This window comes from Agrilus planipennis, unplaced genomic scaffold, assembly GCF_000699045.2.
Source record: "Agrilus planipennis isolate EAB-ADULT unplaced genomic scaffold, Apla_2.0 scaffold66, whole genome shotgun sequence".
NCBI lineage: Eukaryota > Metazoa > Arthropoda > Insecta > Coleoptera > Buprestidae > Agrilus > Agrilus planipennis.
In genome coordinates this window covers 1,274,326-1,300,372 of record NW_020438868.1, presented here as the reverse complement: position 1 = coordinate 1,300,372, position 26,047 = coordinate 1,274,326, and the positions used below count along the sequence as shown (strand labels likewise).

Below are 26,047 nucleotides of genomic sequence, written 5' to 3'. Positions count from 1 at the left end.
CATATCAATTAATAGCACTGTGTCTGATATGTTTATTAATTGATATGATTAAAAATTCATTAAACTTTGTAGACAAACCATTATTTTTAATGTAGCATTAAAACCTAATGGCATAGCAAACCGCGTATACGACAGGCTAGTATGTTAGTAGTAAATGAAATTTATTTAACATTGGTAAGACTGATTTCTATGTATTATCATGCCTATATATGGTCATGAAATAATATAATTGGCTGATAAACGCCTGTTTATAGAGTTCAATTAAAACTGAGTGTCATGATAAACCACGCATGCGACAGGCAGCATATGTATATTATTATTTAACAAAAGCCTTACTTCTATGTATTATTACGTCTAAATTTGATCATGAAATAATATAATTAATTGACAAAGTAATTGGGTTTTATGAACATCTATGTTTGGAGTATAATTAAAACACCTTGGCATGACAAATCAGGTATGCGACAGGCAGGATGGTACTAGTAGATAATTTATTTAATATAAGACTGATAACTGTGTATTATCACACCTATATTTGGACATGAAACAGTGTAATTGCCTGTCAAAGTAATTGGGTTTGTTAAAAGCCTATCGTTGGGGTATAATTAAATCTGACTGACATGATAAACCACGCATGCGACAGGCAGCATATGTATATTATTATTTAACAAAAGTCTCACTTCTATGTATTATTAAGCCTAAATTTGATCATGAAATAATATAATTAATTGACAAAGTAATTGGGTTTTATGAACATCTACGTTTGGAGTATAATTAAAACACATTGGCATGACAAACCAGGTATGCGACAGGCAGGATGGTACTAGTAGATAATTTATTTAATATAAGACTGATAACTGTGTATTATCACACCTATATTTGGACATGAAACAGTGTAATTGCCTGTCAAAGTAATTGGGTTTGTTAAAAGCCTATCGTTGGGGTATAATTAAATCTGACTGACATGATAAACCACGCATGCGACAGGCAGCATATGTATATTATTATTTAACAAAAGTCTCACTTCTATGTATTATTAAGCCTAAATTTGATCATGAAATAATATAATTAATTGACAAAGTAATTGGGTTTTATGAACATCTACGTTTGGAGTATAATTAAAACACATTGGCATGACAAACCAGGTATGCGACAGGCAGGATGGTACTAGTAGATAATTTATTTAATATAAGCCTGATAACTGTGTATTATCAAGTCTATATTTGGACATGAAACAGTGTAATTGCCTGTCAAAGTAATTGGGTTTGTTAAATGCCTAATGTTAGGGTTTAATTAAAACTTACTGACATGATAAACCACGCATGCGACAGGCAGTATGTTTCTAGTAGGTACAGGCTACATGTTATTGTTCACATTATTTAAAGTACATTACAAATTGGTAGAATAAATTCATGTAACTTTGTCATAAACTTATTCAATTAGCGATAATGTGCAAGATATTTTATAAACAATGTCAAGGCTTTTTGGTCACACCATATAAAAATAGTCAAATAAAGAGATAGTACTTTAAGTAAAGAACAAATCACATACGTGGAAGTATTTGAGATAAATTTTAAGAATTATTTCAAAAATTTCTGAATTTATTAATTCTTTATTTTATTGAGTATAGACATAATAAAAAAAGGCTTTACAATGGTCTACTAAATTCCTTATTATTTGCACCTTCAATAGAATAATGCACTGATTTTGCTCTGGCTAATTTTATTGAAGAGGGACAGAGTGAATTCTAGGTAATGTCAGTCCTAATTAGTACTCAATATGAAATCACCCCTTTCTGCTAATTTACCACCCCAAATAACCTGTTTCCGGGGTTGTAAAACAAACGTTATCCGCATGTTTACTAAGTCTGAACATAGTTTGCTGTTATAACCTTATAATAAAAGCATTTCTGGTTTTCGCCAAATACACGCACGTGTGTGCACAAGTTACTGCTATTTTAATCAAATTTCAGAGGGAAATGAACATATGGCCTACGGGGCGCCAAAACATAAACGAAACTGTTTTACATGTCATGGTGACTTGGCCCCCTGATAAGACTACAGGTGGTGCCTGCAAGGGTCGATCGTTCGATTGCCCGAAAGACAGTTAAATAATTTGCATGAAAACGGTAAATGTACCCCGAAAATTAAAGCCGTCAATTATTACTTCAAACGGCGCCCTTTGACATGCAAAGACCTTGAACTTGTACAATAAATACAATAAGAAATATAATAATATCACGGCATGTTTTAGAAATAAATTAATCTACTTATTCGCCATTTCTTCTCTTTAGTTTGGATACATATGTGTATAAGAATTAGAGCCAATAAGGGTTGTAAGGTTTTATTTTTGCCAATGTTTCGCTTTTTGTTGAGAATTTTTTTCAATGTTACAATGTTTACGGTTAGTAATTACCACTGTGTTAAAATTTGTAGCACTAATTGCACCGAACTAATTAGGAGTTAACTAAAGAACCTAGTAAATGTTAAAATATATTTAACAATTACCTTTAGTACTGAAAAAGTCTCACAGCACGAGGAGAAACGTTGGTGTCGGTTCCACACCACAAATAAAACCTTACAACCCTTCTTGACTGTGATTCTTTTACACATAAACCAATTTCTATTTAATAGAAATAAATACTAATTTCCGTGAACAACAACCATTTAGACAAAATCTTCATTAACATTATGATAAATCACATAAATTAAGGAAGTCGTTTGTAGAAGTAATTGTAAGATGGGTGAAGCAAATTATATTGATCTTTCCCGTGGAAATTTGTCAATTAGAATATGATCTACAGCAAATTAGATAGAAAGTACAGATGTATTGGCCCATCGTATACTAAACAATAACTTTTTGTGATATAGATGTAGTCCAATTTTTCCAAGAAGATAGAAACATTTGAAGCAAAAATTCCTAATTTTCAAAACCTGGGTTTTAGAAGTAAATCCTATAGGAATAAGGTCAAAATCAGTTGAGAAGAATCTGAGATATAAAAGGAATAAGAGGTGTAGAAGAGTGATAATAACTCAAAAAGCTCTGGCGCGTTCTTAAAGCTCTTTGGAGACCGAATTGTGATCAAGCATGCCATAATTGTGTTATTGATACAGAAATTAATAAAATCACTTACCCGAATTTGTTCCAATTCCTGTAACACTTATACAATTTACTTCAGGTAGATAACAGCGGAGGGGTAAGGGGGTAGAATGTGTAACGACCGATTTTTAATATAATACAGCTGCCTCAAGCTAAACATCCTCCGTTCCAACAGTCGATCTAAATATATTTCGCAAAAGAGATGTATTCGCGCCACTGGGTATTATATTTCAGAGAGAATTAGATTAGCTATTGTTAAGTGGAAGTAAGGAAGAAAGAAAAGGTTGGGTCAGGTCGGGCGAGTCTTATCACCTGGTCTCAGTTCCCTGCGTCTGATATTCTTAAGCTACCCTGTCTCACTCGCAACCCCTGTATGTTTATATCGAGTTTTTCTTTTCCTCACCGGGAGATTTTTCGAGAAGGGCGCGACGAGCCAGTTGAACATACTTGTATATAAAAAAAGTGCATTCTAGCTCGCAAAAATGCTGTGAGCTTTTATTTCGTTGACGTCTAAATACAGATTCCGTTGGGCTCATGACAAAAAAAACAAATTATTGTGGTTTCGCACTTCACTAACTACACGGTTTGGACAACAATCGTTTGCGGAAGTCGTTAGCTGAACGTAAATGAATATCCTTAAATCACAAAGGATATTAATTTCTCATAAAAATAAAAAAATATTTGGATAATATTATAAATAGTTAATAAATTTACTTGAACTATCAAATGGTTCGGCGCCTCCACCACATTTTTCATAATTTTCCAATCACTTAAAGATTGTTAAAAAGATGTTTGTAGGACGGCTCGGTACGGGTGCGAAACGTGGATGGTAGATATGGCGGAAAACAAAAGGTTAGAAGCTTTCGAAATATGGTGTTACAAGTAAATGATGAGGATAGCGAGGATATAGAAGATTATTGTTCAGAAATAGTTAAGGATGTGGTACGTTCAAGTTTTAGGGAAATGGGAAAATTGGCTCAGGGCAGAAAAACTGGAACCGCAGGTCTAGACTGCTTAAGGCTGCCGACTTTATGATAATAGTGATGAAGATTCTTGCGCTCGAGGTCAAATACAAATCAATCAACTATTATTGAATAAATAAATTGATATAGGTACTGGTTGTAGAAATAAGCACGTAACTTTATATGCTACTTAAACTGCGTGTATTGCAAAGATGAAAGTTTTGCTTATTGGTTTTTCACATATTGTGATTTAATTGCACTACCGAATTTTAATCTTTGTGGATAATTTCTCTAGCAAATAATATTAGTTATAATTTATTATACGCGTTTCTTCAGTTTCCATCCTCTTTGAAGGCATTCAAACACCAATTAAAAAGATAAGCAAAAAGAAAAATACAAAAAGTTCGTAACTTACCCCATTAAGCTCTTTGCGGTGTGGACTGCAGAAATACTGTAACAGAAAAGAAAATAAAATTAAAAGGACATTCGTCATTTGAAAATTTTTCAATGAGTTGTTCTTTATTAGACACAAAAAATATGACAATTTTAACAATAATTCAGGCAATTATTATAGGAATACTTTATTTTAATAATCTATTTCTTTTGGAATAAGCATCATTTCTTTTTGGTTATTCATAAATATGTTACTACCAACTTCATCATCATCATAAGGTCGTCAGTTCTAAGACTGGTTGGACACGTACCTCCACTCTTTCCTATCTTGAGCTAAACTTCGCATTTCCCTAAAACTAGAACAACCCACATCCTTAACTATTTGCGAGTAGTAATCTAACCTAGGTCTACCTCTACCCCTCCTGACTCCTGTTTATAACACCACATAACACTACCAATTTATTCCCAGTAAAAGATGACCAAAAACATAATTAATAAAAATTCAAATTGTTCACAAATAAAGTTGAAATCAGGATGTCTGCTATAGGTTAATAAATTTTCCTCAAAAGTTTGATCGGTAAAAATATTAGACATGTTTAACGGTTTCGTTAATATGCATTTTGTATGTATATTATTCATTAAGGTTTCATTCGTTTTCTAAATTGTTTTTTAGGGCAAGTACCTTTACTTATGCCACGAATTACCGCCATATGCCACTACTAGACGTTTATGCTAACGAAGACAAATTGTAGCGATGAATTTTAAGTAGACCTGAACACCCTTATTAATTTCCTTTGTTTACTGAAAACGAAAACACTACCGGAATTGGTTAGACTTCTTTACCTTCTATTTTATGACATATGTCGTTTAAGTCGATCTATAAGAAAAGCAGTAAATCTATTTATTAGTAGTTTTCTATCAATTTGCTGATAACTGGGACAGTAATACCACAGGAGTGGACTCATTGATGTAAAAACTTTCTTAAACTCCTAAAAAATTAGTCCAAACAATAAGGGTTGATAGAAGACTAATATCTCAATATACTTTGTTGATCTTTTTAATGGTAAAGGACTCTGGAAGCTTCTTCTATTTTTAGAAACTTTCTGAAAATTTTATTCCCAAAACTTAACTAAATATCATGCATAGTTCAAGAGATAATTGTGCTTGTAAGGGGTAAATTCTATTCTTAAAGAGTATAATTAAAAACATTAGATGTTTCTATAGAAGATTTATTTGTAATCCGAAGAAGAAGACGTCACACTTCGATTGTTTATTGTCAACACAAGTCTTTCTTTCAGAAATTTCAATGTTGAAGTGGGTTGTAAACAGAAAATCAGTGTCGGGAAATCAGCAGGCATCAGAGCAGCAGAAGAGCCACAGTTTGAAAAGAGAAGCTCACCCACAATCAGAAAATACCCCGAAACGAAGAAGGTTGAAAACGCCTACTAGAAAGTCCAATACAATCGCTCGCCTAGGGACAAAAAGAGACAAAACTGTTTCACATACCGAAAAAGAAAACCAAAATTCTCTCGGAAATTTATTCTCACCTACAACAGGATTCAGTGTTCAGAATCCTTTACGCGATGTGAGCAATTTTACACCTTCGTGTTCCGTTCCCTTGATGAAGTCTGCAGGATACAATGCAACAAACAATATTTCCAGTTCTTTTGCGTGTGATGGGTACAATAGTAGAAATTGTAAATGTAGATTGTTAGATTTATGTTACTCCAGCACCTCCAAATACTCAGTTACCTGTTACTGCAACGAGTGGCTCAAAAAAGAGGAAAAGACTGCACCAACTTTACCATCTTTAGCTGCAGAAGATTCACCTTGTATATCTAGGACGTGCAAAGTTACTTGTAATTGTCAGGACATTCAGGATGATTTTCTTTCAAAAAATTTTACGATACCATCACAAACCAAACTGATAAACAAGCCAACAGAAAAAGAGGAAGAAGACAATGGTACAGTACCTTTCAAAGAGCAAAATCCTTTTCGTGAAAGCAGTGCGAAGGACGATGATCCAGAAGGATGTAATGATGATTTTGCGAAGCATTCTCCTGATGCAAATTTGAAAGAGGATGCTTCGATGTCTGAAGAGAGAAGAAGTGAAGTATCTCCATTGGTTGAGAAGTTCTTTAACCTTAATTTCAGTAAAGTAAGTGTTGAGGAACACCAAAAATTCATCAACAACTCGTCCTTGATTAACAATTTATCATTAGACGAGATAGTTAATGCAGTGCTTGATATATCCACAGAAAATAGTATAACAAAAGGAAGAAAAGAAGATCTAATAAAAGCATCTTCATTTGAAAAGGACAGTGACAACAACTATAACGTTCAGGACAACGTGGTGAACTCGAACCAAGAAGAACAAACAGCACCATCAACATCAACTGGTTGCAACTCAATCGATTCCGGGTTTAGCGGAACGTTCGACAGACAAGTTCACGAAATAGACACCAACTTTAAATGCAAATGTAGAAAAAAGAATCATAAATCGAGAAGGCGAAATTGCGTTATGGGTTACAGAAAGAATCATTGTAAAAGTCGCTGGGATCGAAGGAGAACTCTTGAAGCAGAAAATACTTTGATAGAACTTAACAACACCTTCAACGAAAGAAGTGTAGATGTGTGTAATGGCAACAATAAACGGAAGAGGCTTTCAAACAGAAAAAACGAAGTCAATACTTCACGCGATAACAATTCCTCTTTTACACTAAAACGACAGAAATGTATTAGACGACGTAAAACACTTTCTAATGCCGATTTAAAAAGCAGTAAAAAATCGGCACATCAAACATTACAAGGGCCGCTAAGTGAAAGAAGTCAGTTTTGTTCTGATGGTAATTTTGGAAGCGGGCAATTGAAAGAATCGAGGGTTTCAGACGAGAGGAAGTCTAGAAGATGCTTGGATTTTTATTCACCAAATATCAGCGAGTCCTTTTGCAATGTCGGTGGATCGTCGACTCCCAAGGCGAAAGTTGAGAGTGAAAAAGAGCAGGGATCCGTCGATTTGGAGTGTTATTATCGGGATGGAATGCTTGGAGTTCGAGGTGAGGAAAACAATACTGCATTGTAAATGTATTAAACTGAATTAATTTTTTGAATTAATTGTATCACTAGAGATTCTAACAATCTATGTGATAAAAAGATAATTGCATTCTGATTTTCTTTTTTCAGTACATAATCGTCATACGCAAGGGTGGATAGAAAACTCAGGGCAATCTGTTTACATAAAAGTAAGTTTCAAATTGTTATTTCCATAGAATTTCTGCAGCTTTAAGAATTATTATTACATGAGGACAGCTGTACTTGTTTAAATGTAGTTATCGTGTATGTAATTAAAATCATGCCTTTAAGCGATTATAACATCGGATAATCTGGGTATATTCACATGGCATTTAGCCTAAAGGAATTATATGTATATTATTCTGCGTACTGATCACAACTGATACCATATTTGAGTAAATTTCCATGTTTTCTATGCCCTAACAAGAGGCTTGCTTTAATATTAAGCAATTACGAAAATTGTATCTACTAAAGAATATGAGACAGTATTCTTAGTTATTTCCGAACAGACTTAAATTCTACAGAAAGATAACGATTATTATAGACGTAGTAGTTTCAAGAACATTCATCAATTTGTATTTTTTGGCACAACCCTGGTAAATACGATAACGATTCCGGTATTTTTCTGTCAACAGATAGTTGTTAAACCCTTAAATAAAAATGAGAAAGAAGACTCATGTTCCCACAGGACTCAGCTAAGGAAAGAAGTTTGCAGTTCCCTATTGAACTACACCTTCCAATTTCCTATCAAGGACAGCAATCTTTTAGAAGCCCTTCGAGTAGAAGTTTGGCTGAAGAATACTCAAGCAAGGTAAGACTTTATTACCCAAATAAATATAATCAATCAACTGAAAATAATGTAATTTTGTTTTGAATTACCTACTTATCGATTTGTTTCTTCGTCCAAATTACTACTGAACGATTCTGTATTGTATCTACATTTAAAGGCAAATCAGACATGTCACACATGTGCGAGGGTAAAATGTAGAAATAGAACAGAGCAAGTGGCTGTTGCCCCAATTGGAACGATGACGTAAAACACTGACGTCAGATGTAATTGCAAACTGGAGCTTTCCTTTTTTTGATAATAAAACTCAGAAGTCCTTTGCTGCTGATCGATTTACCGCGGGCGGACTTTTATGTATAAAACTTTATATAGGGTGAGTTATCTATCAAACAAAGAAGTCCATGGTGGTTAGTATTCTATCGAAACTGTCAGACGCGGATCGCGATTTCGATCTTGTTGGACCTCATCAGCAGCGGCGTGGTAAACGCCATCTGTAGTACAATGCTACAGGGTGAGTCATGGCTATTGAGACTTAGAGTAAGTGCAGATAATTTGGATTAAAATGTGAAAACAGTGGAGAAAGATACAGGGTGTTAAAGGTGACATACTATTTTCGTTTTTAAGGACTTTATATGTCCCAAAAAAAAAAGAAATCTATTGGGTTTTAATCGGGACTTCTTGGTAGTTATAGAAAGTCACTTGCTCTGCTAAATCATCGTTGAGAAAACACTTCATTAAGATGATTTCTAACCCCTACTGGATAATGAGACGGTGTTGACACATTGTTCTGTTTATATTTAGTGGAAAATTATTTAAATGTTATCATATCATGTTTTATAATCAAAATTATTAAAGAGTTTTGTCCAAAAAATGCATGACCCAAAGACTAAAATAATAATCTCACTTCTAACAATGGTTGACTTCAAAAATTAACTGTGAGAAAGTTGACAACTTGTTGGAGGTTGTTGCTCGCGAACGGTAAATTTAGAAATTCGAAAAAGGCTGTTAAAGGTGTATGTTTGGAGCACGGCGTTGGACGGGTGCAAAACATGGACTGTAGGCGCAGCGGAAAAGAAAAGGTTAGAAGCGTTCGAAATGTGGTGTTATAGGCGGATGATGAGGATAACGTGGGTATAAAAGGTTAGAAATGAAGAGGTATTGGAAAAAATAGGAGAACAGAGGACTCTATGGAAGTCAATAAAAAATAGGCGAGATAGGTTAGTAGGACACCTTCTCAGGCATGAAGGTCTAGTCAGAGACATATTAGAAGCAGAAACAGGAGTTAAGAGGGGTAGAGGTAGACCTAGATTAGATTACTGTTCGGAAATAGTTAAGGATGGGGGTTGTTCTAGTTTTAGGGAAATGCGAAGTTTAGCTCAGGATAGGAAAGAGTGGAGGTACGTGTCCAACCAGTCTTAGGACTGACGACCTTATGACGATGATGATCTTGCACCAATATTTAGAATGCACCTTCAGGATGGATGCAAGATGTATATTATTCCACTAAAATAAAAGGACTTTTCGTGGAGATTGATTTTGCAACGTAAGCGGTTGAAATCTTGGACACAGCTAGTTTAAAATACTACTCTCACAATTATTGACATTATTTTCTTTAAAAGTCACGACAAGCTCGCACGTATGACAGAAAATTTCAGCATTGAAGTCAATTATTGTGTCGATAAATAGAAACATGAATTTTGTACTAAAATATGCTTTAAATTCAAAAAACTTATATTTAAACGATCGCTATAACCAAGGTAGTAATAAAATAAATGAAACTGTATAACTTCTACAGCGTCTATAAACAATATGAGATATTGTTGTTGATATATATACAAACGGGATTCATTCGTTGATCCTGAAATCCCGCTGCTGTTCGCTATCCCACGCCGGTATCTAAAACCGTCCGCAAATTAAACGATTTCTAATTTAACTCCGAACTGCTGGCTTTGATTACCATAAAAGGTTAAAAGTTTAATAGGGAATCGATGTTACCGAAGCGGATTTATATATTCTCGTTGAAAAAGGTTGAAAAGTAGTCTCGGCGAATGGAAGGAGGGTCGTAAAAGGTGCTCGTAACGTGTTTCATTCGGTACTTTGAAATGGAGTTATTACTATGACATAATAAAGTATGAGAAAAGTTGCGTGCCAAATGGTCATAATGGGGCGATGTAAACGACAATTTCCGTTTGCGAAACGAACGAGTACGACGGTGGAAATCTACGAGCAAACAGCAAATTCCGAATTAAAAATCACCTTTCAAGACAATCACGAACGTAAACTATGAAGGCATGTCGCATTTGTGTTGTGTTTTGTTTTTAAAACTACTCGAAATTTTGTTAGACATAATTTTCTACCTCATCTTCCGTTTTGGCTACTCCACTCCCTAACCAGAAGTTTTATTCTGTTATTTACTACATCGCGTTAGCACAAAAATAATTGAACATTTCGAGTTAGAAGAATTACATACTATTAGTCTATTTACGCAAAACAAAAGAATTATTTACTANCTAACGAAAACCGTCAATAAAGAATTGCTTAATGAACAGCAGAAAGAAGCCGACGAAAATGTTTTTCTGAGGTAAAATAAATTAGTTTAGTGTACGAATTTTCTTATTGAGGATTTTGAATGAAATATCGATTTTTCTTTTTCCATTGGAATATGGAACATTTCGAGTTAGAAGAATTACATACTATTAGTCTATTTACGCAAAACAAAAGAATTATTTACTGCATGTGTATATCATGATCTGAACTGTAAGACTTGCGCGTTATCTGGTGGGCAATTGTCTGCTTATAGTGGAAAATATTTCGCTATAACCAAATGGTAGCTAAAAGTCGCTAAATTTTCTGATAAAACTTCCGAAAAACTCGTTCTATAAGTAACTCAAAATCTCATGGGTCGAAAGGTGGGTTTTATCGAATTCGTATTGTACATCGCAGATATTTGTGCCCAAGGCTCATGAGATTCTTAAGTAGCTCTCATAATAAGATCGTCAGTCCTACGACTAATTGGACACTGACCTCCAGTTTTTTATATCCTGAGCCAATCTTCACATTTCCCTAAAACTAGAACATCCCACATCCTTAACTATTTGTGAACACTAAACTAATCTAAGTCTACCTCTATATTCCTGTTTCTGCTTCTAATATGTCTCTAACTAGACCTTCATGCCTTGATTTTATATTGACTTGCATAATGTCCTCTGTTCTCCTATTATTTGTACTAATACCTCTTCATTTCTAACATTCTCTATCCAATTAATTCATTAATCCAGCTTCTCTCTTAGATCACATTTAATTTTAATTTCTTTTATTATTTTATGGTGTTATCTCCTAATAACCTATGCTACTCGTAATTTTGAGATAAGTAAACGAAATTATGAATTATGCCGAGCGCCTTCACCATATACTTTTTAAAAAACAGAAAGATTTTTATGCAATTTTGCTGTTGCATCATTAAGTACAATATCTCGTAATAAGTATATAACCTTTCAAGGATTTGAAACTCTATGAAAGACCATAACAGTAGAAAAACATTAAAATTCTTTTACGATATTCCATAAAATTTGATGTTTACACCTTTTGTACCATCACTGAATAGTGAATAGTTTACACCTATATGAAGGATTTCATGCTCCATATTGTAGAAATTTACTTTAGACAAATGCAGAAATTCTAAAAAAGATATCGGTCTACCATACGAAATTACAGTTTAGACTTAATATTGAAAAAATGCCTATAGCAAAGAGAAGTTGAGATCTAATATATACGTAATTAATAATTATTTCAGTATTGTTACTTAGTAAGGATTAGATATTAATAATAAGGACTACGATAATTATTATACAAAGTGTACCGCACGGAGACCAAATTGGACTTCCTGGAGAAGAGTGTACAGAGTCCTGAGTACAACAAGATCGAAAATATCTAAAAATTAATAGAGGTACTGTCCACATTACTAAAAATTAAAAATCATGTGAAACATCATGTAGGTACGTGTATTTTTGGTGTGGTGATTATTAAATTAAATTTAATCTTCGGCTTATCCTGTAACATTTATAATTAGTCGTTCATCCTGGTCCTGTATTTTCGGTGGTCGTGTGTCTGGTGTTGTGTCAAGCCTCCCTCGACTTGACTACTACGTATTTGTCTGCACTAGCGCGCGCAACCCCCTGATGTGGTCCCGTTGTAGCTTTCCGCGATCGATATTTCGACATGACCCTTATTTTCCGACCATGAGGCATTTTCTCATTCGCGACCACTGAGGACAGGGAAAGCTTGGCCGGGTGCCATCGTTGACGATCTTCTGCGAAGAAGAGGTCCAACGCGAGGCATTGAAAAGTCCACTCTCTCCTTCCCTGTCCTTCAAAAACATACACCACCACGAGTTTCGGTTACGTAAAAAGGAATAGAAAATTCGTGGTCCAAATGAAAAATCTGCCTTTGTGGATTTAATATAATACAAGCCCAGCGTGAACTAGTTTAACGAGTGTCTTTTGGGAGTAGAGATTAGTGATTAACCCTTGCTGTTGAAACTAAACTTGAAAATAATAATTAATCTGCAAATAGTTTATTGTGCGAATTTAACGGTAAACAGAACATTTTTTTAATGTGACAGGACCTTGCAGTTTTGTAATTCCGATCGAACCTGGAAGTTTTCGTAAGTATTATTTATATAATTGTAAAGCCTTTTTTGCAAACTGTAGAGACATGTATCTATCAACGAATGATTACGCAATCGAAACATTACAATTTACAGGAACAAGCTGCGCTAATTTTTTGAATTATCCTTTTACAAAACATATGCCTAATACTGAATCCAAAAAGTCCTATTTCTCTTTTATTCCTTACTCCAACTATTGATTATATATTTTAATTGGTTTATATCGAAAATTGCTTGTAAAACAAGGCGCTTATTCATTAAGTGTGGTGTTTCATATTTATTTATTCTAACAGATTAATATAATTGGATTTGTCACACACGTATATGCGTTAAGAATCCTTGACGTATCTCTTCCTTGTATAGCACCACCTGTACGATTTTACAAACGGTGATCATTCATAATACAATGCTACTCCATTTTACAATTACACTACAAGGACTGCTACAATGTTCATGTTAATAAAAGAATGAATAAATAAAAGCTGCATTTGTTTTTTAACACTTAAATCAACCAACAACTCCATAACTCTGGAGAAGGAATCCTGAAAATGCTTTTAGTTGGATCAAGCATTTGTATTTCTTTTAGAAAAACATGAAATAATTGAAGTTCCTGTTTTAATTAATAAACGGTATTGTTTTCTGTAGGAGGAATATTTGTAAATAATCTGGCTCTAATTAAAAAAATTTAGCTCTGGTTTATCCTATTTCTTCATTTTTTATGTTTTTCAAATGTAATTTAAAAAATCGCTCATAAAACTTGGTGATACCTCTTGTAGGCTTTGATTATACCTAAAAGGAATTAAGGATATTGAAATTCTGTATCTTTTTGGTTTCAGACAGAGCAAATTTTTGGGAAGTACCTGTTTTTTCATTAAAGATGCAGTTGAAGAGGTGAGATATACATAGTAGGTTGCTGCTGTTAACCACCTGTTTATTAGGTGGTTGCTTAAGGAAAATAAATAATAGTAAATATAATAATTCTTCAATCAATCGTCAAATAATCGAGGAATATACCAAATAATAAAAGTCAAAGATTAAACAAATAATTAATAATTTGTAGGATTTTGTTATTGGATTTCCTTAAGAGTTTTCTTTACATTATCAAAATGTTAGACGTTTGATCATAGAGCCAAATTTAACTTTTTATTTATTAATAATTTTATTTATTAAAGAATTGAGTTTTTGTTCTGTCTATTTCTATACATGTTTTCCTCACCAAAGCAAGACCCTGGTTCCTCAATTCTTCTATCAACTCAACGGTTTGTTCCTACTAATGAAGAAATAATAGTCGATACAGCATTACGAGAAACAGAAGAGTTCCCAACATCAACAACTATTCAACGAACAAGAAAAATGAACAATAGCCAATCCACTAATGAAGAAATTATTAGTTTAGATGATCAAGACGAACTAACGAAAACCGTCAATAAAGAATTGCTTAATGAACAGCAGAAAGAAGCCGACGAAAATGTTTTTCTGAGGTAAAATAAATTAGTTTAGTGTACGAATTTTCTTATTGAGGATTTTGAATGAAATATCGATTTTTCTTTTTCCATTGGAATATGGAATTTATAATGCAAGGTCTAGGTCTTTCTTACTACTAAATAGCCCAAACAAAATATAAACAATATATACAAAAAGGCAATTCTAAAAATGGAAAAATTTTAAAAATTATTATTGACATATGATAATGACGTCAATTTTCTGTGCATTTACTGCAGCTAAAATAGAATGAAATGAATAACAACCGAATGTATATGAAATGCGATGAGAAGATACAAAGCGAAGAAACAATTTGAAAATTACATTTTCCAACAGTTTAAAAACTTTACATATAGTAATATTCTATTTCCTACGTAAGCGGCGTTGACGTCACATGCGCAGGGTGGTAATTAAGTTATATTTTCATGAGTCTGTTAGCTCGGAAATAAACGTTTTTTTTTCATTTAATTCTAACTGGAAACGCCTGCAAATTACTATTGATACAATTTTTTATTTTTAGAAACCAGAATATTAATAGATACATATTAAGATAAATGTAACATTAATGGTGATCCAATAACTGAAAAATTGACAGAAAAATTGAGAAACTTTTTTAAAGTTGCATCACTACCTAAAAGAACAAACGAATAATAAAAAAATTCAGTAGGTACAATTTGCTTCTACGAGGCCTCGATCTCGAGTTATTTACAGAAATACTTGGTGTCTATTCGGACAATTTTTGACTCGCCATTCAACCTTCTCTTCCTGGAAACATTGGGTAAACCCCAATTATTGTTCGGGATGTTGTTGTAGGTACTATTAAAAATTTGGGCAGAACGACAACCAAAATTAAAGCTATTTCAGTAGTTTCAAATCATTTTTGGAGTATTACAAAATTATATTCAAGTCCTCAGAAAATAAAAAGAATTTAAGAATATCCCATGGATACTCTAACAAGCAATGCTGAATTGTTATGAGGTTACGATCTATTCTGTGCATTTTTTTACATGATTTATTACCTGTGTTAGAGGTACTGCAAAATCTCATGAGCCTTCTCATGACGGTCGATGTTTTTGACAGGTAGAAATCAATGAACCAACGAAGCTTAATGATTGCGCCGCGCAAGAGCAAGGCTCATAGAATTCTGAACCACCTCTACAAGTAGCTACAGTGTACAATTGCTATTAGTTTTTGAATAAATTCGTGTATACTATGGCAATACTGATCACTTTCTATTTATCAACATTTAGATTCATTTAACAAGATATTCCCAAAGATTCTCGAGACACTCAGTATATAGATAGATATAAAAAGGCAATTCTCAAGTCTATATTACGCACTAAGAGATCGCTTAGAAATTCTACCACGAGGAGACTGTTGGTTTTGTGAAATAGCTTTCAATGTTGACTCTTTTGTTGCATGTCTCTCTACCAGGTATCTAGAATTGGATCCAATGGAGGGACCAGAAGCAATTCCCGCTGCTACGCAAAGGAAAGCGACCGGGAATAAAAGTGGCAGGACGCCGTTTACATCCACTAAAATATTAACGAAGATCCCTAAAACGAGCTTCGGCTTTTCAGTCGTCTGGACGCACCCGCCTCGAGTCGAGAGGATAGAAAAGGGATCGCCTGCAGAGAAAGCCGGGATGATGCCGGGAGATTATATCATTTTCGTTGATAAGCATAACGTCGTCATGATGCCGGAAGTCGATATCTTGAATCTCATTAAGTAAGTTCCTGGTTTATTTGCACGAGCGATCGACTCAAAATTTCATGTTAAAACTGAACATAACATGATGTACCATATCGATACTATAGGGTTGTTCGGAAAGTCATTTCGTTTTTTTTTTTGTGGAAATGAAAGACAGTTTTCGTATAATAAACAAATACTTTATTAAATTATATATTGACCGTTCTGGTCCAACACCTTTTGCCATCTTTCTGGTAGTAGCATAATTCCACGCTCATAAAATTTTTGGTCTTTGCTGGCAAAAAACTGATCGAGGAGGTTTTTGACCTCCTCATTTGAGGTGAAGGTTTTACCGTCTAAAAAATTTTGGAGTGACCGGAACAAATAATAATCCGATGGTGCCAGGTCTGGAGAATATGGTGGGTGTAGCATTGTATCCCATTCAAGCTGTAAAAGCTTTTGGCGAGTGACCAAACTTGTGTGAGGTCTCGCGTTGTCTTGGTGAAACACTACACCTTTCCTGTTGATTAGTTCTGACCTTTTCTGTTGAAGTGCATCATTCAGTTTGTCCAGCTGATGACAGTAGACTTCCGAATTAATCGTTGTGTTATCCGGTAAAAGCTAAAAAAAAACGATTCCTTTAAAATCCCACCAAACAGACAGCATCACCTTTTTTTGGTGAATATCGGCTTTGGAAATGGTTTGAGCCGGTTCATCTTTTTTGCTCCATGACCTCTTGCGTTTGACGTTGTTGTATACAACCCATTTTTCGTCCCCAGTGATGATGCGCTTCAAAAACGGATCATTTTCGTGACGTTTGAGAAGCGAATCGCAGACGTCAATGCGGCGACACAGATTTCTCTCTGTGAGAACATGGGGAACCCATACATCGAGCTTCGAGGATAATCCCAGGCCTTTCAAGTGGTCATAAACTGTTGAATTTGATAAATTTAACCTCAATCCGATCTCACGTGTTGTTATTCGCCGGTTCACATCAACTAATGCCTTTATGGCGTCTTTATCAGCTTCAACCGGCCTTCCCGAACGTGATGCATCTTCGACATCAAAATACTCCAAAAAACATATTTTGTACTTAAACCAAGTACTTCTAACCTAAAACAGTGACGACAATGAAAAGTATCTTATACCAAACTCCGATACTACTGTTACCATCTGGAGTTGAAAATACTGCAAAAATATTTAGTTACTCGCATAATAACACCTCAATATTTATTACAAAACTTTGTAAAAATATGAACAAATTCAGTTGTAGCCAAAAAAATAGCGACACGTTTCCTTCCAGCTGAATCATATAGGGTGACTTAAGTTCACCCTGTCGGAGCCACATATGCTCAAAAGAGTTATGTACATTAGCTCTCCCCTACTACAGCTTTGCGTCTCAAATTTTGAATTCTATTTTATTTATTCGTAGGTCATGTGGCAATCAGTTAACTTTAGAAATATTTCGAAGACATCCGTCCAAAAATGGCCCATCTCCTAATTACCACCAAGCGAATAAGTTTTCCGGAAGTACTAGCAAGTTACTTACTTCTTCGTCGGCATTAACCTATCATCGACCGTCTACAGTGGGCTCCACCCATACCACCAACCTTGCTTCCGTCGACTGCAACCGGAAGAGGTTGCATTTACCCCAAGTCACGTTTAGTTCTGAGGTTGGTAATGGTATAGTGGTGTAATTTCCATATGAATTTTCTTCCAATATCTACCATATTATTATCATCTGCGTTTAGAGAACCGTTCTTCCATTGTTTTAATAATTTACTAATTTTTGTATTGTTTATAATATTTTTTGTGCGCTCCTATATTTATTTTAAATGCTTTGGTTAGCCCCCAAGGAAAACATGTAAATTATTTATAGCTAGTGACCGTTTCACTTTTCCTTTGTGTTTTGCCTATTTTATTTTATGTAAAGACGACTAGTTATTAGTTTTTATCAGTGTTGTGTTTAATTTAATGTTGCTTTGCATTGTTTTCCGTTTATTTATTTAAATAAATGTTTTCTTTAGTTTTTCATCGTTTTATTTTATAAACGGTTTTTATTTTCATCAGTTCACCAATGTTTTAATTTATTTAAAACTAAAATACAGAAAACAATAATGGATCCGGAAGAAGCCCGAAGAAAAACCCTGTATCAAATAATTAATAAGGAACAAGCGTACGTAACGGAATTACAATTTGGAACCAACAGGTTTCTGTTTCCCTTAGCTGAAAGAAGAGACATCCTCAGTCCAATGGAGCATAGAATACTATTTCAAAATTTAGAAGAGGTAATTTCGTTTGATAAATTTAAGACATTATTAACAAGAAAAATGTAGAATTGCTTTCGCCTTTTAATGTATAGTACTCGCGATTTACCGTGACACAAAATCGATAAAAGTAGAACAGTCACTGCGCTGGAAAAGAAGTAGAGCTCACATTGACCAGTTTATAGTTTTAAAAAGACGATGACGTGCATTCTTCGCATGGTCTATAGGTTTAGACCATTGCTTAGCATTCGGGAGGACGCCGGTTCGATTCCGAGTCCGTCTGCCTTGGTCCAAGTTTTTCTGTGGTTTCCTTGGATCACCTAGGCAGATGCTGAGGCAGTAATATTCCACAGATAATCTTTCATTCTCTTCTGCCTTCATTTCGTCCGTCTCATCTTTCTCACCCGAACCACCACCCACCCATTCCCACGATTCCTGAAAGCAGGCTGAAGAGGNCCCACCCATTCCCGATTCCTGAAAGCAGGCTGAACAGGGCCTTCCGCCCTACCTTCCGGCATAGTCTGGAGGGACTGCCCGCCCACCAGCATTACTGGCTGATGGGAATGAAACACCCTTTAAAGTTTTATCATTTTCGACAACTTGCTAAGGCGGATGAAAGAGACCAGGTGCACACAAAGGTCAATAACGTTAAAAGTAACCACTACAAGGGTGTTTTCAGGTTTGCTTACTTTGTGTCACGTTAAAACGCGTGAACAATACATGCGTTTTGTTCGCATTCAAAAAGAAAACGTTGCTGCAGCCCTACCTACTACATTGCACCCGTTTGGGAATCAACCGAAATACTATTACATCAAAAAATTTTCAATCTGGTTATCAATTTTCTTTAAATTTTTCAGACAATAATTACTGAGATTCAAAAGACAATATTTAATACTCAAAACCATGACGATTTTTGTTTTTGGGGCACTTTTCTACTTTTTATTCATCATTATTTTCTAAAGTTTGTATTTCTTTTCATGTGATTTCCAAATAAAATAACATTTATGATTATACAAACGAATTTTCTGTATAAATAGTCAAAATAAAGGGCAAACTCTATAAAAGAATTATCAATTTAATTATTTAAATTATTCAAAAAAAGAGTTCCAGAAGGAAATTTTGGGATGTAAAAATGACTTACTTCTAGATTCTAAAAATAAGTGAAGACATTTTGGACAATATAGTCCAAGAAGACGGGGAACAAAGCATCCAAAATGTGCCGTTTGCATTCTATAGGAAATTAGCAGAGTTCACTACGGCCTACAGGAAGTACTGCTCAGGAATCAAGAAGGCCGATTGTGTTTTGGCAGATCGTACAAAATATGCAAACTCGGGATTCGTACGATTCCTACAAACGCCTCTTATTCCGAGAAAACGACCTGACATCACGGCCTTTATTCACAGACCTTTACAGCACTATAGGGATATTTTGAACTTGTTTAGTACAGCATTAGGGTATTCTAATTCCAAACATGACGATTACAATCATCTAGTCAAAATCGTCAAGGAAATGCAAGTATGTCCTTTATACTTAATTAATTATTATTATTAAAGAACATTTGAAGTTAAATGTTGGACTACTTTTTAAGGTGACTTATAGAAATATAACAAAGGAGGCTGGATTTATGGAACCAGGGGGTGAAGGGCGACTATTACTTTCCGTTCAAGATTTAGAAAATCGCCTTGTTTTCACAAAGTGTAAGGTAAGTCGTCCTACAAGTCAAAAAGTCATTCTAAATAATAATACAACTTCGAAGTTCACACCGTTCATGATCTACTTCAAATTTAAATTATAAAATCCTTATGACTCGTGTCATCCGCGGGACTATTCGAGGCCTAGGAGACGTAGAAATTTTTGACGCCGGACAGTCCGGACCTGCACCATACCAGACCAAATTCAACCTATTTACTCTCACTTTCATTTCGTCGGTTTCTTAATTCCACAATTTTGCCGATAATATTGGATTGAATGGTCCGATTCCGATGGGTGTGTCACTAACTTTATCTAGAGAAACCCACAATTCTAACGACGTACCGTTTCAATGTTATCGTCGACCAAAAGTTGATTTTGAAGAAAAAAAAATCTAAAATTTTTGAATTTTCTAACAGGATCAGATAAGTCCGCAGGCATCTCATGACATTGGCGGTGAGATGAGAGATACGTCTATTAAGAAAGTTTTCTAAAAAAGCTTATAGTTTTCCATCTATTGGCTAGCAGACAGTCAATTTAAAATAGACAAGCTCAAAAGCAGACCCGCGGTTAAAACTTCATAGCTCCGCAGTACGATGTCCTATCCGCACCAGACAGGACTCATTCGAAGCCCAAATGGATGTGACAAGTTTTTTACGTACAGAGTTCTAAAATCGGCCGCCCGGGCCTGTACTATAGTCGATCAAATGCTATTTATCCTTATTTTCTTTTCGTAAACAATATCGCCGATAATTTTGGATTAAACGGACCGACTGCGATGAGGGTAGAAATATCGCAAAAACTTTCGATTTGGACATCTTGTCTGTCTGAAAATGTTTAAATTTTTCGCAATCAAAAAAATATTTCTTAAAGTTCTACTAACTATCCTGTAGGTGTAATACAGGTCTCTTTTCAGCCTTTTATTTTAAATAAGCCAGGAAGACATTGGATATTTGGAGGAGAACTTTTCAGGGTAGAAGGGCGAAATATAAGACAATATTGGACTCTCCTTTTCACAGACATACTTCTATTTGCCAAGGTTTCAAGAGACAGAGTACTGTTTATCACCGAAGAACCCCTTCCCTTATCATACATAGCAGAAATTATATTTACAGTTAGAAAAAAATGTAAGTTTATAATAAACAGTAATTACAATGTATCAAATAATACATTTACAATAAGAGGCATATTTAGGAATTTATTAGCTTTCACTGCAATTTATTGTTTCCCTACATGCACAGTAGCATCACCAAGTGGTAAAATATATTGTTAAATATGAAAAGGTTACAGTTGATAAATAATGGGTAAATTTGATGGTGGAGAAATCTACAAGTTTAAGTTCATGAGGAACATTTGACATATTTTGATTGCGAAAATAGTCAAATAATAGTCTAGATACTTCCTAAACTCTAATATTTCTAAGAGAATCATTCACTACTCTTCTATTCATTTTTCGTTCTATCTTTCTTTTCCCAACCACCATCTATCTAAATCTAGTCCCAAAAGAGCAATTCTAAAGGATCTTCCCCTGTACCCTTCGGCTTTGCACAACAGTGCAGTGTAATGACAATTAGTCCACCAGCTTTGCAAGTGGGTGTGATGATGCTACAGTGTGGCAAAGCAATTGCACAGTGAAAGTTTGTAACTTAACACTTTTTTAGTGTTGTATTCGTAACCTATTAAAATTGGCTTTCAAAAATCAAATGTTTGAATAATCAACAAGCATATAATATTTAATTACTATAATTTCGAAATCAACAAATCTTTATGAATTGAATTTTCTTTCAGCTACTGAATTTAGACTTTTGGTCCAACCTGGAGGTGCTAGTGCCAAAAGTCCGACAGTCCATTGTGGCTTAGATATAACAAAAGCTCCTAGAAAACAGGGTGGAAAACGATGCATAGTTTTACGTGCACCTAACATAGAGTCCAAAGCAATATGGCAAAATTTATTGCAGAGGCAAATGTAAGTACTAACTGTTATATTACATTAGTTAAGAAACAATAATAAATAACGAAAGCCCTCGATCAAGTTAGTCAAGAGAGCTGAAAAAATGTAAAAGCAAATATAATACTATTGCATTACTCTATTTTCCAATAACGCCCTTTTTTGTTATTTGGCTATAAATTAAAACAACAATAAGATCTACCAGTAATGAAGACGTTTACTTAAGTTTTATAAATTTTCAGTGGAGTATAGTGAAGAGCGAAATTGATCTTGGTCTTGATCTAAATACAAGATCAATACCAAACAAACAAGATCAAGACTAAAACCAAGACCTAATATGTACGACCAAGACTAAATAGACTACATCAGCAAGAACAGGAACAAGTCTAAAACTAAAACCAAGCAAAGCCAAGATCAATAAAAGCTCATCATTAGTAGATTATCAATGATCACATTTTATTTATCCAACCATTCCATTCTGTTGTTTGCATGTCAACAGTACGTTATTAGTTGTTGTACCTAGTACCACTTAAAAGATGACAAGGTACCAATGTTTTCTTCCTGTGCAGTGCATGATAGACGTTTCTTTGATAGCTCCGGCTGATTATAATCTACCACGAATTGCAACAAGCCCTTCGGGTACTTGCCCAACAAAAAAATTGTTCAAGTACAAAATAAAAATACATATATTTGCAATTATGTAAATGTGATAGGAATTTGTCTGGATTGCAATTCTTTTGTTATATAAAATTTTGTTGTGGTCTGAAATGCAGTCGGAGCTATCAGTAGTGCATGCATATGATCTGGTTACTTAAAATATGCTCCTTTTATGCAGCTTTCGAGTAAATTCTGGAATGGAGAGCAGCACCTTTAGTAGTCCGTTAGAATCCCCCGAAGTTCCCCTAAACTTCTCAGCCGCTACACTACAATCGACCGACTCATTGAGCAATCGTCGACAGGTGCGTCTAGGTAACGGTCAAAGCGAACCCGCATTAGTGCGCAGCTGCTCGCTCAACTCCCTAAACAATTCCAGCATCCCCCTCACACCCGAAACACCATCAGCCAATCTCACCTTCTCGCATTCCACTATAATACACTCGAGATCGTCCCCGCCTCTTCGAGACAGTCCAATAAGATGCGCGAACCCCCCCACCAACTCTCCAAAGACTATAAATAGTTGCGGTGACACTGTTGTATTTGCTCAAAACGCCCACAGTCTCCCGTTGTTCCCGACGTTCGTCTTACCCACCGAGAATCCCGTTATCAGTTCACGGCTGTCCAATTCCTTGTCGCCGACCTCCTTCACCGATAGCTTTAACGAGGACGAGTCATTTTATCTGGAAGACATCCAGTATTTGCAATTCGACGCGCAATCGCGGTGTGAAAACGGCTTCTAGCTGCGACGACCCTTTACTTTTAAACAATATTTTTGTACTTTTACTCTAATGGTGCATATAACTAGCTGTGCTCGATTGTGATTTCAAAAAGTTTCAATGACTGCCTCTTTAACATGTACCTTAGTAGTTTTTATACTTTGTTAGTTTTTGACAAGAGAGTCTTTGTTACACCATGTGTAGGCTTCTTGTAGGAGAAAGGTTGAATAAACTATTTTTTATGAATGCGTGTCTTCTTTTAATCGCCAGTGGGAAAAGCTAATAGGCCGCTCTTTTCAGAACGCTCAGTATTCGAGCCAGTCTGACCCCTACGACTCACAGAAGCAGATACACGAGCTAATTGAGCACAAATGCAAACAACTGGGCAAGACGGGGGATAGGGGCAAGGGCACTGCCATTCATCTCGAACACTGGATGAAAAATCAACTAACTTCAATTGCTAACGCTTCTCCTGACGATGAACCTATTGACGAAATATGGTCCGAGGAACAATTGCGAAAGAGAACGCAGGAACTTCTCTCAGGAGATAGCGGCAGAACCACCGAAAGAAACGAGAGCAGATGCGAAAAAATGGAATTCTCTGACGTTAGTCCTTCCAAAAGTACTAGCTTTGAATCCCAGGTAAGGATAAAAGTCCTTTAGTATTACTTATCTCAACATTTGGACAAAACGCGTATCACATTTGTCAAATTATTATTCTCAATACTCCAATTCGAATATTGAGTCGAATGAATAGCCAAATGTTTACGATAACGTACTTTCTTCCATGGAAGAGAATTCCAAAAGGACATTTTGACACACACACAGGTTACCGTAAAATCCAGCCCAGTTGGTCAAGGATCTGTGAAAGTTTGCAAACAATGTCAGAAAACTTGCCTAACAAATTCTAACAATAACATAATGAACAACAATTATTTAAACAATCACGACAACAACGACATCGAATGCGGCAAACAACAACATTCGGAAAATCATGATAACAGTGATGTGTTTGAATTAGTCAATAACGAATGCGTGGATAGAAGTCATTTCGATCAAGTTCCGAAAGATTTGGACTTGGACAATGCGAATATTAAAAATAATAACGATCCATTTTTGCCAATACCTCGGATAAGCGTGAACCCTCCCACTCCAGATATGAGACGGAAGGTGCATAGAAATAACGAGGATAATTCCGAAGATGAACAATCCTTACAGGATCAATCAAGCGATGAACAAGTAAGGGTAGTTTCTTCTCAAACAGATAAAGTTAAAAAAATATAATAACAGCTTTCATTGTATTTTATTCTCATTCCTTTATCGAGAGATTTACCAAAAGGGGGGGGGGGCTACAATTAAACTGGTACTAAAACCAGCTGTAGTCCATTGAGCTAAAGAATTAATAGTCTCAATAGCTTTTATAATTACCATTTTAACACTAAAGGACTATGACCGAACACTCAGGGGCAGCTCAAATCGTTGGGATAAAGGGGCGAAGTCTCCCATAAAGACTTACTGTGTTATTAGTCATCAAAATCATGTCGTCAGCTTTAAGACTGGTTGGACACGCACCTCCACCCCTACTATTCTGAGCTAAACTTTCCATAAAACTAGAATATCCCACATCCTTAACTATTTGCCAACAGTAATCTAATCTAGGTCTACCTCTACCCCTCCTAACTTCCGTTATTGCTTCTAATATGTCTCTGATACCTTTCGAAATTCTAAATTAATCGTTCGCGTGCATAGAAGTGACTTATTTCTTCTTTATTGAAGGCAACTCGGCCTTGCGCAATCCTCTTTCTTATATCCCTACTACTCCTTCCGTCCTGACTTATCTGACTTTCTAGATATCAAAAATCAGCCCCTTCTTCTAATCTTTCGCCTCCTATTTTTATATTCGCTTTATGAATTAATAGTACCTTTAAAAAAAAGTGAAGGTGCCTAGGGATAAAATCGATCGTTCGTTTTTTCTGATCAATACTTTTGTCTTGAACTTCTTTGATCCCGTTTGGGTGGCTCCTGCGTTCGGTAATACTAAAATACCTTCCCCAAAATTAGAAATTTACATTTTATTCAGTTCCTTCTTTTCGAAACCACAAATTTCAGAGCGTTAATGAGAACAATGAGAGTGACGACGACGACGAGTCCCAAGATAATTTTCCTTCTTATGACGAACAGCCTTATCATGTATTAAGTAAATCGAATCCTAACTTGAGACGGTACGGTACACTCTCTAGTTTGAAAAAATTAGACTCTCAAGAGATCGAAGAAGAGGAAAACTCGGATAGCGACGAAAGCGACGAACAAGGAATCGATAATGAGGGCTTTAATCATTCAACGATCAGGAGCTGGACCTCTAGAGCTGGAGCGTATGTGTCTGAGAAAATTGCGTTTTTTGAACGGCTTGGGGAAGATTACAAAACGGGTGCAGGGTTTTTTGAACGGTAAGTAAAAACCGAACAATACCTTTACTACTTATTTATTTAAGATATTTATTGATATAATCCTTGGATAATTATGTTTCTGTTTAGAAAAAAAAAAAAACAAAACGTTCAAAACTACAATTTTTGTCTCATACGAACCTGTAACATCTGAAAGCTTTTCAAATTTCAATAA

At 35.2% G+C, this 26,047-nt stretch overlaps 1 protein-coding gene and 1 long non-coding RNA gene across 3 annotated transcripts in view; one reads left to right on the top strand and one right to left on the bottom strand.

The window, feature by feature from the left end:
* LOC108734719 overlaps positions 1–26,047 on the bottom strand; it is a 66,738-nt gene that overhangs the window by 37,044 nt on the left and 3,647 nt on the right. The window contains exon 2 of the long non-coding RNA XR_003231473.1: positions 4,477–4,512. This is a non-coding gene — a long non-coding RNA (uncharacterized LOC108734719). The remainder of the gene's footprint in view (positions 1–4,476; positions 4,513–26,047) is intronic.
* Positions 1–26,047, top strand: part of LOC108734687 — a 31,989-nt gene that overhangs the window by 3,301 nt on the left and 2,641 nt on the right. Inside the window, exons 2-17 of one of the 2 annotated variants that reach the window (XM_025976325.1) lie at positions 5,753–7,510; positions 7,638–7,696; positions 8,162–8,337; positions 13,816–13,870; positions 14,201–14,460; positions 15,896–16,189; positions 17,583–17,823; positions 18,259–18,438; positions 19,565–19,933; positions 20,007–20,120; positions 21,024–21,234; positions 21,896–22,073; positions 22,891–23,014; positions 23,729–24,070; positions 24,257–24,667; positions 25,538–25,875. In XM_025976325.1, the coding sequence (XP_025832110.1) occupies positions 5,761–7,510; positions 7,638–7,696; positions 8,162–8,337; positions 13,816–13,870; positions 14,201–14,460; positions 15,896–16,189; positions 17,583–17,823; positions 18,259–18,438; positions 19,565–19,933; positions 20,007–20,120; positions 21,024–21,234; positions 21,896–22,073; positions 22,891–23,014; positions 23,729–24,070; positions 24,257–24,667; positions 25,538–25,875 (5,102 nt within the window). In that variant the 5' untranslated portion in view covers positions 5,753–5,760. Of the gene's footprint in view, positions 1–5,752; positions 7,511–7,637; positions 7,697–8,161; positions 8,338–12,583; positions 12,977–13,815; positions 13,871–14,200; positions 14,461–15,895; positions 16,190–17,582; positions 17,824–18,258; positions 18,439–19,564; positions 19,934–20,006; positions 20,121–21,023; positions 21,235–21,895; positions 22,074–22,890; positions 23,015–23,728; positions 24,071–24,256; positions 24,668–25,537; positions 25,876–26,047 lie in introns of those variants that run through there. The other variant, XM_025976328.1, reaches the window with a different exon arrangement.